This window comes from Eschrichtius robustus, chromosome 4, assembly GCF_028021215.1.
Source record: "Eschrichtius robustus isolate mEscRob2 chromosome 4, mEscRob2.pri, whole genome shotgun sequence".
Lineage (NCBI taxonomy): Eukaryota > Metazoa > Chordata > Mammalia > Artiodactyla > Eschrichtiidae > Eschrichtius > Eschrichtius robustus.
Window position 1 is genome coordinate 107,480,409 of NC_090827.1, and position 13,164 is coordinate 107,493,572.

Consider the following 13,164-nt stretch of genomic DNA (forward strand, 5'->3'; position numbering starts at 1 on the left):
TGGTCCTGCCCTCTCCCCACCCCCGGCTGTGTTATCAGTGTCCTGGGCATTAGATTCTTCCACCTTCCTGGGCTCTTTTCTTTATCAAAAAGAATTAAAAATTATAATTTGTAACTGCACTGTCATAAAGGTGAATATGGCCAGGCTGCAGTTTTTTCTTCTGATTTTGAAAGAAATGAAAATATTTTCATGGCCCCTAAATGCATCGTAGGTTCCTAGCACTGCATGGAGGAGAAGTTGGCTCAGATTCCCCTTGGCTGTGAGAATGACTGTCACTGTTCCAGTTGTCATGTCCAAAGTTAAAGCAGGAAAGAAGGAGGGGCAGGGATGACCAGGCCTGCCCGCTTCATCAGAAAAACAAAAGCATGCGCAGAAGCCCCCAGCTGACTCCTATTCCCATTGGTAATATCTGTGCCACGTGGCCAGCCTGGGAAAGCAAGGATTTAGCTGTCAGGCCTCCCTGGTGGAGGCAGGCAAGGAGAGCAGGGTAAGGAATGGATGTAAACCAGCTGAACAATGGAGTTTTCTTCTTGGGCCCACTTGTCCAAACCACCCAGGGACCAAGTTCAAAGTTTAAAGGCGTTGTGGACAGTGTTACTAGGGAGAAGAACTTGCCACTGACAGACTCCTATTCATCCTTCAGTGCCCTTACCACTGTGCTGGAATTCCCTGGGCAGAGTTTATTGCTGTAAGTTCTCTGCAGTAGTGCCTACCTCATAGTAATTGTTAGGAGAATTAAAAGAGTTAATACTGTAAAATGCTTAGGTCTGTGCCTGGCACAGAGCAAACACACCATTAATGATGCTCTTATATATTGTACATGTGTCTACTGAATGTTGTTGTGATTGTAAACATGCATCTGTTTGCTCCATAAGATGACAGCTCCTTGAAGGCAGGGACGATATTTTATGATCTTACTATCTTGCTCTCACTCTGTCCCTTCTCCTCCCCACTTTACACCTAGCATGCTGCCTGAGGAGCATTAGTTTTAGCAACATCTGAGGTTCCTTTATGGTTATTGACCTTGTTCTTCTCAAAGTCTAGAGCAGGGAAACCAGTCTGTTTAATTGACACTCTACAATTAGTTGGTTAATAATAATCATAATTAAGGCTTTACAATTTAATAGCAGCTTCTAGCCACTCTTCTCTCATATTATCTGTGTAATTCTTAAATATTGTTCCTTTTCTTTACTAACTAACTTTGTAAAAAAGAAATAGGGTGGCCTTCCAGGAACGGTATGAAAACTAATGGAAACCATGCTACAGCTCTGGTATAGTTATGTGGTTGTGAATAATTTAAAGAGAAGTGTGGAGTATTGTAAACCTGCCAGGCTCATCTTCTTCTGGAGAGACGAAGCAACTAGCTAATTAGAAATGGCCTCTCTAGAAGCATGTCTGGGATTTGTCTAGTGGGGCAGAGTCCCCAGAACTGATTGACCCAAGGGAACGAGTCCCAGATTAATGACCACAGCCGGGTGATAGGACTTTGCTTCATTGCTGAATGTTTCTATTCTTCTGTTTTAGGTTTTAAGGCTGGAAGAATTTATCCAACAGAATAATGGACATCCCCCGAGAGGCAATGAATGGCCCCAAGAATTGGACTGCCAGCACTGCAACATTTTAGAGACCCAGGTAACCTCTAGCTTTTTCTGCTTTAATTAAGGATATTTTTCTTCTTCTTTTCAGCACTTTGGTGTCCCCAGTGACACACGCTGGCATTAATGGGCTCTTTTATATCCCCCCTTAGAGCTGCCAAAATGCCTGAAAAAAAAAATCATTATAAAATCAATTTGCAAAAACCACGACAAAAATAGAGTTCTGAGTAATTATCCACATGGTTTGAAAAAGAACAGGGCTTGTCAGATGACTCTTCTCTCCCTCTCTGAGAGCAGCCTGGCTGGCAGATCAAGGGGCACTGGACTAGAGGGGGGTCTTTGGTTCTGCCCAGCATGAAGCATAACAGTAATCATAACTCCCCCTCAAGTGCATGTTGAGAAGCTTGGGTTGGTTCACCATGAAACTCGGCTCTCATCTGACCCTCCTGGGTCTAGACCATGATCCCTCCATGAGCTTAGTTCTAGAGAGAAGTACAGACCCCTCCTACATAGAGTTGCAGGAGGAACCTTGACGAGTATCAATTCCACTTGATTCAACTCAACATGCACGTTCTTCATTCATTCTGCGGTCATCTGTGAAGTACATAACAAGTGCCAGCCTCTGAGCTACATGCTAGACGGGAGAAATATATAAAAACAAATAGATTTAACACAATGTGGACATTTAGTAATAGAATTAAACATCTGGTGCTGTGTTTTCTATTAGGCAACTGTTATGCACTTTACAGGTATAGTTTGTTCTTTTTTTTAAATTTTATTTATTTATTTATTTTTATACAGCAGGTCCTTATTAGTTATTTTATACATATTGGTGTATACATGTCAATCCCAATCTCCCAATTCATCCCACCACCACCACCACCCCCCGCCACTTTCCCCCCTTGGTGTCCATACGTTTGTTCTCTACATCTGTGTCTCTATTTCTGCCTTGCAAACCGGTTCACCTGTACCATTTTTCTAGGTTCCACATATATGCGTTAATATACAATATTTTTTTTTCTCTTTCTGACTTACTTCACTCTGTATGACAGTCTCTAGGTCCATCCACATCTCTACAAATGACCCAATTTCGTTCCTTTTTATGGCTAATATTCCATTGTATATATGTACTACAACTTCTTTATCCATTCCTCTGTTGATGGGCATTTAGGTTGCTTCCATGACCTGGCTATTGTAAATAGAGCTGCAATGAACATTGGGGTGCATGTGTCTTTTTGAGTTATGGTTTTCTCTGGGTATATGCCCAGTAGTGGGATTGCTGGGTCATAGGGTAATTCTATTTTTAGTTTTTTAAGGAACCTCCATACTGTTCTCCATAGTGGCTGTATCAATTTACATTCCCACCAACAGTGCAAGAGGGTTCCCTTTTCTCCACACCCCCTCCAGCATTTGTTGTTTGCAGATTTTCTGATGATGCCCATTCTAACTGGTGTGAGGTGATACCTCATGGTAGTTTTGATTTACATTTCTCTAATAATTAGTGATGTTGAGCAGCTTTTCATATGCCTATTGGCCATCTGTATGTCTTCTTTGGAGAAATGTCTATTTAGGTCTTCTGCCATTTTTGGATTGGGTTGTTTGTTTTTTGTTTTTTTTTTAAATTTTTTTTTCTGCCTTTATTTTTTTATTTTTTAAATTTATTTATTTATGGCTGTGTTGGGTCTTCATTTCTGTGCGAGGGCTTTCTCTAGTTGTGGCAAGTGGGGGCCACTCTTCATCGCGGTGCGCGGGCCTCTCACTGTCGTGGCCTCTCTTGTTGCGGAGCACAGGCTCCAGATGCGCAGGCTCAGTAGTTGTGGCTCACGGGCCTAGTTGCTCCGCGGCATGTGGGATCTTCCCAGACCAGGGCTCGAACCCGTGTCTCCTGCATTAGCAGGCAGATTCTCAACCACTGCGCCACCAGGGAAGCCCTGTTTGTTTTTTTAATATTGAGTTGCATGAGCTGTTTATATATTTTGGAGATTAATACTTTGTCCATTGATTTGTTTGCAAATATTTTCTCCCATTATGAGGGTTATCTTTTCATCTTGTTTTTGGTTTCCTTTGCTTTGCAAAAGCTTTTAAGTTTCATTAGGTCCCATTTATTTATTTGTGTTTTTATTTCCATTACTCTAGGAGGTGGATCAAAAAAGATCTTGCTGTGATTTATGTCAAAGAGTGTTCTTCCTATGTTTTCCTCTAAGAGTTTTATAGTGTCTGGTCTTACATTTAGGTCTCTAATCTATTTTGAGTTTATTTTTGTTTATGGTATTAAGGAGTGTTCTAATTTCATTCTTTTACATGTAGCTGTCCAGTTTTCCCAGCACCACTTATTGAAGAGGCTGTCTTTTCTCCATTGTATATCCTTGCCTCCTTTGTCATAGATTAGTTGACTACAGGTGCATGGGTTTATCTCTGGGCTTTCTATCCTGTTCCATTGATCTATATTTCTGTTTTCGTGCCAGTACCATATTGTCTTGTTTACTGTAGTTTTGTAGTATACTCTGAAGTCAGGGAGTCTGATTCCTCCAGCTCCGTTTTTTTTCCCCTCAAGATTGCTTTGGCTATTCAGGGTCTTTTGTGTTTCCATACAAATTTTAAGATTTTTTGTTCCAGTTCTGTAAAAAATGCCATTGGTAATTTGATAGTGATTGCATTGAATCTTTAGATTGCTTTGGGTAGTAGAGTCATTTTCACAATATTGATTCTTCCAATCCAAGAACATCATATATCTCTCCATCTGTTTTTGTCATCTTTGATTTCTTTCATCAGTGTCTTATAGTTTTCTGAGTACAGGTCTTTTACCTCCTTAGGTAGGTTTATTCCTAAGTATTTTATTCTTTTTGTTGCAATGGTGAATGGGATTGTTTCCTTAATTTCTCTTTCTGATCTTTCATTGTTAGTGTATAGGAATGCAAGAGATTTCTGTGCATTAATTTTGTATCCTGAAACTTTACCAAATTCATTGATGAGCTCTCGTAGTTTTCTGGTGGCATCTTTAGGATTATCTTTGTATAATATCATGTCATCTGCAAACAGTGACAGTTTTACTTCTTCTTTTCCAATTTGGATTCCTTTTATTTCTTTTTCTTCTCTGATTGCCGTGGCTAGGACTTCCAGAACTATGTTGAATAATAGTGGTGAGAGTGGACATCCTTGTCTCGTTCCTGATCTTAGAGGAAATGGTTTCAGTTTTTCACCATTGAGAATGATGTTTGCTGTGGGTTTGCCGTATATGACCTTTATTATGTTGAGGTAGGTTCCCTCTATGTCCACTTTCTGGAGAGTTTTTATCATAAATGGGTGTTGAATTTTGTCAAAAGCTTTTTATGCATCTATTGAGCTGATCATATGGTTTTTCTTCTTCAATTTGTTAATATGGTGTATCACATTGATTGATTTGTGTATATTGAAGAATCCTTGCATCCCTGGGATAAATCCCACTTGATCATGGTGTATGATCCTTTTAATGTGCTGTTGGATTCTGTTTGCTAGTATTTTGTTGAGGATTTTTGCATCTATATTCATCAGTAATATTGGTCTGTAATTTTCTTATTTTGTAGTATCTTTGTCTGGTTTTGGTATCAGGGTGATGGTGGCCTCGTAGAATGAGTTTGGGAGTGTTCCTTCCTTTGCAATTTTTTGGAAGAGTTTGAGAAGGATGGCTGTTAGCTCTTCTCTAAATGTCTGAGAGAATTCACCTGTGAAGCCATCTGGTCCTGGACTTTTGTTTGTTGGAAGATTTTTAATCACAGTTTCAATTTCATTACTTGTGATTGGTCTGTTCATATTTTCTGTTTCTTCCTGGTTCAGTCTTGGAAGTTTATACCCTTCCAAGAATTTGTCCATTTCTTCCAGGTTGTCCATTTTATTGGCACAGAGTTGCTTTTAGTAGTCTCTTAGGATGCTTTGTATTTCTGTGGTGTCCGTTGTAACTTCTCCTTTTTCATTTCTAATTTTATTGATTTGAGTCCTTCCTCTTTTTCTTGATGAGTCTGGCTAAAGGTTTATCAATTTTGTTTATCTTCTCAAAGAACCAGCTTTTAGTTTTATTGATCTTTGCTATTATTTTCTTTGTTTCTATTTCATTTATTTCTGCTCTGATCTTTATGATTTCTTTCCTTCTGTTAACTTTGGGTTTTGTTTGTTCTTCTTTCTCTAGTTCCTTTAGGTGTAAGGTTAGATTGTTTATTTGAGATTTTTCTTGTTTCTTGAGGTAGGATTGTATTGCTATAAACTTCCCTCTTAAACTGCTTTTGCTGCATCCGATAGGTTTTGGATCATCGTGTTTTTGTTGTCATTTGTCTCTAGGTATTTTCTGATTTCCTTTTTGATTTCTTCAGTGATCTCTTGGTTATTTCGTAATGTATTGTTTAGCCTCCATGTGTTTGTGTTTTTTATGGGGTTTTTTTCCCTGTAATTGATTTCTAATCTCATAGCATTGTTGTTGGAAAAGATGGTTGATATGATTTCAATTTTCTTAAATTTATCGAGGCTTGATTTGTTGACCCAAGATATGATCTGTCGTGGAGAATGTTCTGTGTGCACTTGAGAAGAAAGTGTAATCTGCTGTTTTCGGATGGAATTGTCCCATATATATCAATTAAATCTCTCTGGTCTATTGTGTCATTTAAAGCTTGTGTTTCCGTATTAATTTTCTGTCTGGATGATCTGTCCATTGGTGTAAGTGAGGTGTTAAAGTCCCCCACTATTATTGTGTTACTGTCAATTTCCTCTTTTATAGCTGTTGGCATTTGCCTTATGTATTGAGGTGCTCCTACGTTGGGTGCGTATATATTTACAATTGTTATATCTTCTTCTTGGATTGATCCCTTGGTCATTATGTGGTGTCCTTGCTTGTCTCTTGTAACATTATTTATTTTAAAGTCTATTTTACCTGATATGAGTATTGCTACTTCAGCTTTCTTTAGATTTCCATTTGCATGGAATATCTTTTTCCATCCCCTCACTTTCAGTCTGTATGTGTCCCTAGGTCTGAAGTGGGTCTCTTGTAGACAGCATATATATGGGTCTTGTTTTTGTATCTATTCAGCAAGCCTGTGTCTTTTGGTTGGAGCATTTAATCCATTCACATTTTAAGGTAATTATCAATATGTATGTTCCTATTACCATTTTCTTAATTGTTTTGGGTTTGTTTTTGTAAGTCCTTTGCTTCTGTTGTGTTTCCCGCCTAGAGAAGTTCCTTTTGCATTTGTTGTAGAGCTGGTTTGGTGGTGCTGAATTCTCTTAGCTTTTGCTTGTCTCTAAAGCTTTTGATTTCTCCATCAAATCTGAATGAGATCCTTGCCAGGTAGAGTAATCTTGGTTGTAGTTTCTTCCCTTTCATCACTTTAAATGTATTGTGCCACTCCCTTCTGGCTTGTATAGTTTTTGCTAAGAAATCAGCTGTTAACCTTATGGGAGTTCCCTTGTATGTTATTTGTCATTTTTCCCTTGTTGCTTTTAATAATTTTTCTTTGTCTTTAATTCTTGTCAGTTAGATTACTATGTGTCTCGGTGTGTCTCTCCTTGGGTTTATCCTACCTGGGACTCTGCGCTTCCTGGACTTGGGTGGCTATTTCCTTTCCCATGTTAGGGAAGTTTTCGACTATAATCTCTTCAAATACTTTCTCAGGTCCCTTCTCTCTCTCTTCTCCTTCTGGGACCACTATAATGTGAATGTTGGTACGTTTAGTGTTGTCCCAGAGGTCTCTTAGGCTGTCTTCATTTCTTTTCATTCTTTTTTCTTTATTCTGTTCTGTGCCAGTGAATTCCACCATTCTGTCTTCCAGATCACTTATCCGTTCTTCTGCCTCAGTTATTCTGCTATTGATTCCTTCTAGTGTATTTTTCATTTCACTTATTGTATTGTTCATCTCTGTTTAATTCTTCTAGGTGTTTGTTCTTTAATTCTTCTAGGTCTTTGTTAAACATTTCTTGTATCTTCTCGATCTTTGCCTCCAGTCTTTTTCCGAGGTCCTGGACCATCTTCGCTATCGTTAGTCTCAATTCTTTTTCTGGAAGGTTGCCTATCTCCACTTCATTTGATTGTTTTTCTGGGGTTTTATCTTGTTCCTTCATCTGGTACATAGTCCTCTGCCTTTTCATTTTGTCTATCTTTCTGTGAATGTGGTTTTCGTTCCACAGGCTGCTGGATTGTAGTTCTTCTTGCTTCTGCTGTCTGCCCTCTGGTGGATGAGGTTATCTAAGTGGCTTGTGCAAGCTTCCTGATGGGAGGGACTGGTGGTGGGTAGAGCTGGGTGTTGCTCTGGTGGGTAGAGCTCAGTAAAACTTTAATCTGCTTGTCTGCTGATGAGTGGAGCTGAGTTCCCTCCCTGTTGGTTGTTTGGCCTGAGGGGACCCAGCACTGGAGCCTGTCCGGACTCTTTGCTGGGGCTAATGGCGGACTCTGGGAGGGCTCACGCCAATCAGTACTTCCCAGAACTTCTGCTGCCAGTGTTCTTGTCCCTGTGGTGAGCCACAGCCACCCCCTGCCTCTGCAGGAGACCCTCCAACACTGGCAGGTAGGTCTGGTTCAGTCTCCTATAGGGGTCACTGCTCCTTCCCCCTGGGTCCTGATGCACACACTATTTTGTGTGTACCCTCCAAGAGTGGAGTCTCTGTTTCCCCCAGTCCTGTTGAAGTCCTGCAATCAAATCCTATTAGCCTTCAAAGTCTGATTCTCTGGGAATTCCTCCTCCCATTGCCAGACCCCCAGGTTGGGGAGCCTGATGTGGGGCTCAGAACCTTCACTCCAGTGGGCGGACTTCTGTGGTATAATTGTTCTCCAGTTTGTGAGTCACCCACCCAGCGGTTATGGGATTTGATTTTATTGTTATGGCGCCCTTCCTACTGTCTCATTGCAGCTTCTCCTTTGTCTTTGGATGTGGGGCATCTTTTTTGGTGAGTTCCAGTATCTTCCTGTTGATGATTGTTCAGCAGTTAGGTGTGATTCCGGTGCTCTCGCAAGAGGGATGAGCACACGTCCTTCTGCTCCACCATCTTGAACCAATCTCCTCATCTGTTCTTTTAAACTGAGTTTTCTTTACAAAAAGTTAACCTACCTACAAAGCACAGAATTCATAAGGTGCATAAAGGTATACAGTGAAAAGCGTGCCCCCTCCCCCAGTTCCCTGTTTTATTTTGTTTTACCTCTTCTTGTATCTCCTTTCACATGGTGCATATGCAGGCATCATTATGAATATATTATTTTCTTCTGCAAATGATAGAATTCTCTCCTTCACTCTGCTTTTTTCTAAACTTAAATTTTTACAGCTTGGAGATTGCAACACAGCAGTACACTTCCATATCAACTTCATTTTTTTAAAAAAAGAGCAACTGTCTAGTGTTCCCTTGAACAGAAAAACTGTAATACATGTACCTTTTCCCTTATGATGAATTTTTAGGTTGTTTCTAATTTTTCCCTGTAGATAATACTTAAATGGATAACACTGTAGAGGGATACAGTGTAGCATAGTGGTTAAGCGAGCTGTCCCCTGAACCTGACGCCTGGTTTCTTACTGGCTAAAGAATCTTGGACAATTGATTTAAAGTCTCTTTGCTTGAGCTTCTTCACGTGTAAAATGGGTCTGATGATAGTACCTACCTCCCAGGGTTTTTATGAGGACTACTAAAGGAATTAATATATAAGCAGTGATGAAAACAGCACCCAGCACGTGTAAATGCTCAGTAGGTACTAACTCTTAGAATTTGCTGAGTCCAGCGGTATGAATAGCTTTAACTTTGATAGATTTGCTGCATTGCCTTCCATCAAGGTTGTCAGTGTACCCCCATGGCAGCACGTGCAAGTGCTTGTTTCCCCACAACCTTGCCAACACAGCAGGTCACACAACTTTCTGAACTTGGTCAATCAGAGAAAATTTATAATTTAATTTAGATATTTTTGGCAAGCCAACTCTATACCAGCCAAGCGAGTCAAACCTTTGCTGAGGCCTTGGAGGTGCAAAGTCCAGGCTCATGTGGATGGTGTGTGAGTAGCACACTGCAGTGTGGTGAACCCTGCACCCACCTGGGACACGACAAAGGTTGTTCTTAGCTGTTCTGCCAAAGCATTTCAGTGAGTCAAGAGAGATATAAATAATAAGACCAACTGAGAGCAGACTTTTCACTCCACTCCCAGAATATGCAGAGGGAGGGTTGCCAACCCTGGGTGTGGCTCTGTCCCCATCATAGACAGCTGAGACTCCACTGAGCCTTTTGTCCTGGTCTCTCATGTCTAGTCTCCTTGATTCTCTTAGGTTCACAATGTTCTTCATTGGTTTCCAGAAAACCATGTCAGTCTTGGTAATTCTAAAGGAAACTTTTTTTCTGGAAGTTTCTGGTGCCTGGGTCACAGTGAACCAGGGGCAGAGAAGGGACAAAGTTTTCATAGATCCCTCCCTGCACCGTCTCCAGAAGAAAAAGGAGAGTCATTTGTGGTCATCATTAGTCAAGTCATTTCACCTCAACAAGTATTTATAAGTGCTATCACTATGCAAGGCACAGGGCTGGATGCCGGGGTGAGTGAGGTCCAGTCCTGGTCCTTGGAGAGCTCCATTTCAAATGCAGGAAGTAAATATTATGTAATTATCTCTCTGAGATCAGTTTCCTCACTACTCCTAGTGGCAAACACAGATCAAGTACCAATAATGTAGTGCAGTACACAGTCCCACAACAACCCTATGAGGCAAGTGTTATTTTAAAAAAATATTTATTGATTTATTTTTTAATTTGGCCATGCCGGGTCTTAGTTGCAGCATGTGGGATCTTTGCATGCGGGATCTTCGTTGCGGCATGCGAACTCTTCGTTGCGGCATGTGGGATCTAGTTCCCTGATCAGGGATCAAACCCGGGCCCCCTGCACTGGGAGTGCAGGGTCTTAGCCACTGGTCCACCAGGGAAGTCCCAAGGCAAGTGTTATTATTATCCTTGCTTTACAGATAGGGAGACTGAGGCCCAAAGAGCAGCACCAGGGCCCAAACGACGATTCTGTACCGCTTCTCATTAGTAAAGTGGCAGTGATAATCCCTGCCCTCCCCCCCTCCAGAGACTTGTAATGAACAGAAGAAAGCACATGAAGGCACTTTTCAAAACTGTTATAGAGTCTATAAATGTAAGGTGACTTTGTAGTATCTATTACAGTTCCTATTAATCATTTCAGCAAAACCCCATTGCATTAGGTGTTCTATTTTAAGATGTACATAATGCTACCTTTGAAAGATTGTCAAATGAACTTGAGAATGACTTTCAGTATTTCCTTCCAGGAGATTTCCTGGGCATGGGTATTCCTTTAAAATAGAAACAATCTAGGTGAGGTTCATTGCCTAGAAAATGAAAGATGAAGACCTAATGTGAACGTGGGTTTAAAATAACCAGCCATTTGCTTGGGAGAAGTTGGGAGGAGGCTTCTGCAGTGGATGGTTGGAGGAGAAGCAGGGTTATTTATTTTTCTGTACACACTTTAACAATGGAGAGAGCCCTGGCCAGAACCTGAGAAATGCCTGATGGGGAAGCCAAGAGTGTGAATTTGGGGCGATTAACTCAGGATACACCGAGAGTGGCTCAGGGTTGATCCTGGGAGGAACTCACTGGGATCGCAAGCAGACAAATAGAAAAGGGGCGTTGGAGACTCCGCTCCATTTGGAATTCAGAGAAACGAGTATTGGCAGGCTTGAAAGTGCTCTTTCAGCCAACTGTTCATTTCCATGGTCAAGTCCATTTGAGAAATATTCAGATGGCATCCCAGCTCCTTTTGAATGATGCACTTTGACCCAAAACACCAAGTACAGAAGGTGGGGGGGTGAAGGAAGGGAATGTTTTTGCCATTTATATGGTCTGTTGGTCCCCTCTGCTGAACCATTAGTTTGCTGAAATCAAGAACTGTATCTCATTAATCTTTATCCTTCCAGCACTTAACATACCTGAATGTGGCAGATGTTTACACCTCCTTGTACATTAACTGATCCATGACATGACAACTGAACGAATGGAACTGAGGGTGCCATTCTGAGTTAGATTAGGAACACCTTCAAAAATTAACCTTGGCCAGAGGATGATTTAGAAGAACACCGGGGTCCTTCAGTTACTTGCAGGGAGGGGGAGGATTCATTTTCCTTTTTGGGGGAAGGATGCTCTTGTCTCTGGTGTCATGGGGGCTGGAAACAACTGAACAGAAACAGAAAAGATTACCGAGTTTACCTCCCTGTTGATTTGGGAAACAGCCTTCATCTCTCAGGTTGATTTTGAGTGTCTCTTTTTAGATACTTCTAAAAGTATCATGCTAACAGCATAGCCGAGTGCCAGTGCAGTCACATGGAATGACACGAATGGTAGTGGGACGACCCAGGAGTCCAGTCCTGTGCTGTTCTCCAGTGGCTATGTGACCTGAGACAAGTCGCTAGACTTCTCTGATTTTAGATCCCCCTCTGTAACACAAGGACGGGGGTGTCTTTCCTGCCCACCTCACTGAGTTGCAGGCATCCATGAGTTAATGTATGGAAATGGATGAATGCTATGTAGTGGGGAGCTGGTGTAGTCATCCGAGTGCATCATCAGCCTTTTTAAGCATTTTCCATCCTCTCCTGTTTCTGGACTCCTGCCCAGGATGCCTTTAAATATATCAGTGGTTGATAAGGTAGCCCAGAAATTATATCCTGCACATTCTCTTTCATGGTCTTCACAGTGGCTCAGAGTACATTTGACCTTCTTTTTCATCTCCATAATAACTGTTGTGAGATCTTTGTCCGTTATTCATGTTGCTTTAAGTTCCTTCTCCCTTTTTCCTTGATCAGTCTTACTACAAGTTTGATGTGTCTTTTCAAAAAGCCAGCTTTCAGATATGTTGGTCAGATCTATCTTTTTGTATGTCATTAATTTTGTCTTTCATACCTCTTTCCTTCTACTTACTTTAGGTTTATTATGTTATCCTTTTTCTAACTTCTTAAATGTTCTCTAATAAATACATTTAAGGCTATGACTTTCCCTCTAAGTATATATCTTTAGCTGTATCCCAGAGTTTTGAAGTTTGTCTCATTTTTAAACCTACTTTCTTATTGTTTTCTAATTTTATTGCATTGTCATTAGATAATATGGTCTGTAGAATGTCAACACTCTGAACTATGTTGAGATTTGCTTTGTAGCCTGCTGTGGGGTCAGTTTTTTTTTAATGTTTCCTATGTGATAGCAAAGAAGTAGTCTCAGTTTGGTTGTTAAAGTTTATATATTTGAATTCTAGTTCTGTGATATATTCACTGTGTGACCTAGGGCAAGGTACATATCCTCTCCTGCTTCAGTTTCATCACCTTTAAAATGGAATGATTCACATCTCAGAGAGTTGAGAGCCTGGTGCACACTACGCATCATATAAACATTAGCAGTGATTACTATTCTTTTTTAGCTATTAGGCTTAGCTTATTAATCTTGTTCAAATCTTTCATATCCTAGCTCATTTTGTGTACCTGATATATGAGTCTCTGAGAGGTATGCATTGAAATCTCCCACTATAAATTTGCTTGTTTCTCCCTACATTTCTGTACATTTTGCCTTATGTTTTCAGTCTCTGTTGTTAGGT

The 13,164-nt window shown here is 40.6% G+C and overlaps 1 protein-coding gene across 1 annotated transcript in view; it reads left to right on the forward strand.

The window, feature by feature from the left end:
• FAM184B (family with sequence similarity 184 member B) overlaps nt 1–13,164 on the forward strand; it is a 118,213-nt gene that overhangs the window by 65,436 nt on the left and 39,613 nt on the right. The window contains exon 7 of the mRNA XM_068543180.1: nt 1,525–1,632. Coding sequence (XP_068399281.1) covers nt 1,525–1,632 — 108 coding nt within the window. The remainder of the gene's footprint in view (nt 1–1,524; nt 1,633–13,164) is intronic.